The sequence below is a fragment of the Frankliniella occidentalis genome, unplaced genomic scaffold, assembly GCF_000697945.3.
Source record: "Frankliniella occidentalis isolate FOCC.00 unplaced genomic scaffold, Focc_3.1 Scaffold3568, whole genome shotgun sequence".
Lineage (NCBI taxonomy): Eukaryota > Metazoa > Arthropoda > Insecta > Thysanoptera > Thripidae > Frankliniella > Frankliniella occidentalis.
This window is the reverse complement of record NW_026270624.1, coordinates 7,223-9,264: the sequence shown is the minus strand read 5'-3', so window position 1 is coordinate 9,264 and position 2,042 is coordinate 7,223. Positions and strand designations below refer to the sequence as shown.

At 55.7% G+C, this 2,042-nt stretch overlaps 1 protein-coding gene across 1 annotated transcript; it reads right to left on the bottom strand.

Annotated features, from left to right (window-relative positions):
* Positions 1-352: 352 nt before the first annotated feature.
* LOC113207146 (alpha-1,3-mannosyl-glycoprotein 4-beta-N-acetylglucosaminyltransferase A-like) lies at positions 353-2,023 on the bottom strand. The gene is made up of 3 exons (XM_052276593.1): positions 1,671-2,023; positions 1,468-1,598; positions 353-1,334 (listed from the first exon to the last, which is right to left on the bottom strand). Exons 1-3 carry the CDS (start codon positions 1,963-1,965, stop codon positions 1,215-1,217), a joined length of 546 nt encoding a protein of 181 aa, XP_052132553.1. The 5' UTR covers positions 1,966-2,023; the 3' UTR covers positions 353-1,214.
* Between the last annotated feature and the right edge of the window lie 19 nt (positions 2,024-2,042).

Below are 2,042 nucleotides of genomic sequence, written 5' to 3'. Positions count from 1 at the left end.
AGTTGGTGCCCCCTCGGTTTTTTCTGCTTACACTGTAGCGGAATCATGCGTGCTGGCGGGCTTGCCTATCGTCGCTCGCCAGGGCGCCTTACGGCTCCGTGCGAGTATGCAACCCCTCCGCACGCATGAATGCGGAACAGGAAAAAAAAAAACACGGCGCGGATTACCCACCCTGTATTGAAAATTTTCGACATTATCGAGTATCGCACGGCGCTATTTTCAGGTGCCCGCCCACTGGATGGGCAACGTGCTCATCGGGGCCATCGTAGGGGGCCTGAGCCTCGTGTACTACATCATCAAGGACGTCGCCCAGGCCCTTGCACACCGATTCGCTCAGGTAAATTCCATGTAATTGTCATAATGACCAATTTAATGTAAAATAGATCATATTCGAAAAACGCCCATCACTCAAAGGACACAGTATAGAAGCCCGCGATTTGTGTTCATCCGGCCACGCAGGACGCCTCTCAAGAGATGAGCTGCGCCGAGCTGTTGCGCTACCGGCGGGCGTGGCTGACGCTACGCGACATGCTACAGGGCGTCATGATCGCCCCCGTCTCGGTGACGATCGTCTGCGCCCTGCTGGTGATCAACAACGTGCTGTGCGTGTACCACGTGCTCAACTGCTTCCTGGGCGGCGCACCCCTGCACCAGACCCTCGGCCTCCTGGGCTCGTCCTCGCAGCTCGGTGTACTCCTCATCATCATGTGCTGGTCTGCAGACCGCGCGGTGGACTCGGTGAGCAGCCCACGGCCACGGGGTCGACGTGCCGCTCACCCACTGTGAATAAGCCTGCCGCCCTCTTCGTGTTCCAGGTCACCAATTTGGCCAGATCGTTCGAGCTCGTCGATCCCCTCTCCGTCACCAACTTCGCGTTCGCTCGCGAGGTGGGTACACACACGCCGTATGCAAAACGTAGGCCATAAGGCTGACTGACTCGTAATGCACGCTGACGCCGATCTGACGCACAGGTGTTCCGGGAGGCGCTGTCGTACAGCCCCGAGTCGGTGTGCGTCGCCGGCTTCTGGTGCCTCAACAGGAGGATGGTCTTGTCGGTGTGCCTGATGATCCTGACGTACCTCATGGTACTCGTCGAGTTCCGGCAGCAGGGGGCTTGCAGCCTCGGCAGCAACAGCAACAGTAACGCTACCCGGGTCGGCTGATCGGGCCGCCTCTGCGAGACGAACGGCTCCCGCGCCCGCGGCTGAGGCGAGTCAGACCACGAGGACGGCGGCGACGTCAGAGTTGTTGCGCGAGCGTGTCGCGGAGCCGACGCGGATCAGCGGCACCTTGTGCTTCACCCAAACTTTGTTCATTCGGCTCTGGCATTCGGCCTGTGAGGGAGGGCACGATTGATACACACAAAAGTGAAAATGTGCTGTGAAGTGATTATTTACGCTTATACGTTCGGCGCGTACGCGTATGAGCCTTATCTGCATTATGACAATCTACATTTAATTCGCTTACCTGAATCATCCCCGGTCTGCAAGCTTTTGCGTACACCAAGTTTTTAAATAGATCCTCGATTTTCTGGTCATTGTAAAACATGAGGAAGAACTGAATGGTGCGCGGTAACTCGGAACTTAGAAACAAATTTCCTGTAAATAAAGACCGAAATATTTGTATACCTACAGATTATGTCATGTAGTAACTCAGATTGCTACACGCACCTGCAAAACCCTGCTCCGAGTACTTGATGGCCATCCAGTACTGTTTTGCCTCTAGCTCCATGGCAAACCACTGCATTTTTGTGACAAAACCCCTGCTAACGTGGGATTCGTCAGTGAGCTGCAAGTAAAATTCTGCCCTCTCCTGTGAGTACATCATGAGGAAGGACACGTCGAGTGCGTGCTTCCAGTTGCCTTTGTCGCCATCCCCGTCGATGTACGACGGGTAGAACGAGTCCGGGGCGCAGATGACCTCGATCAGCCCGGACTCAACCTCCGCGCCAAAGCGATCTCGCATTGCCTCGTATCCCACGATGTCCTCCTGAGAGAAAACTCAACAAGAATGTTATTTGGGGGACATCCCCCCCCCCCTCC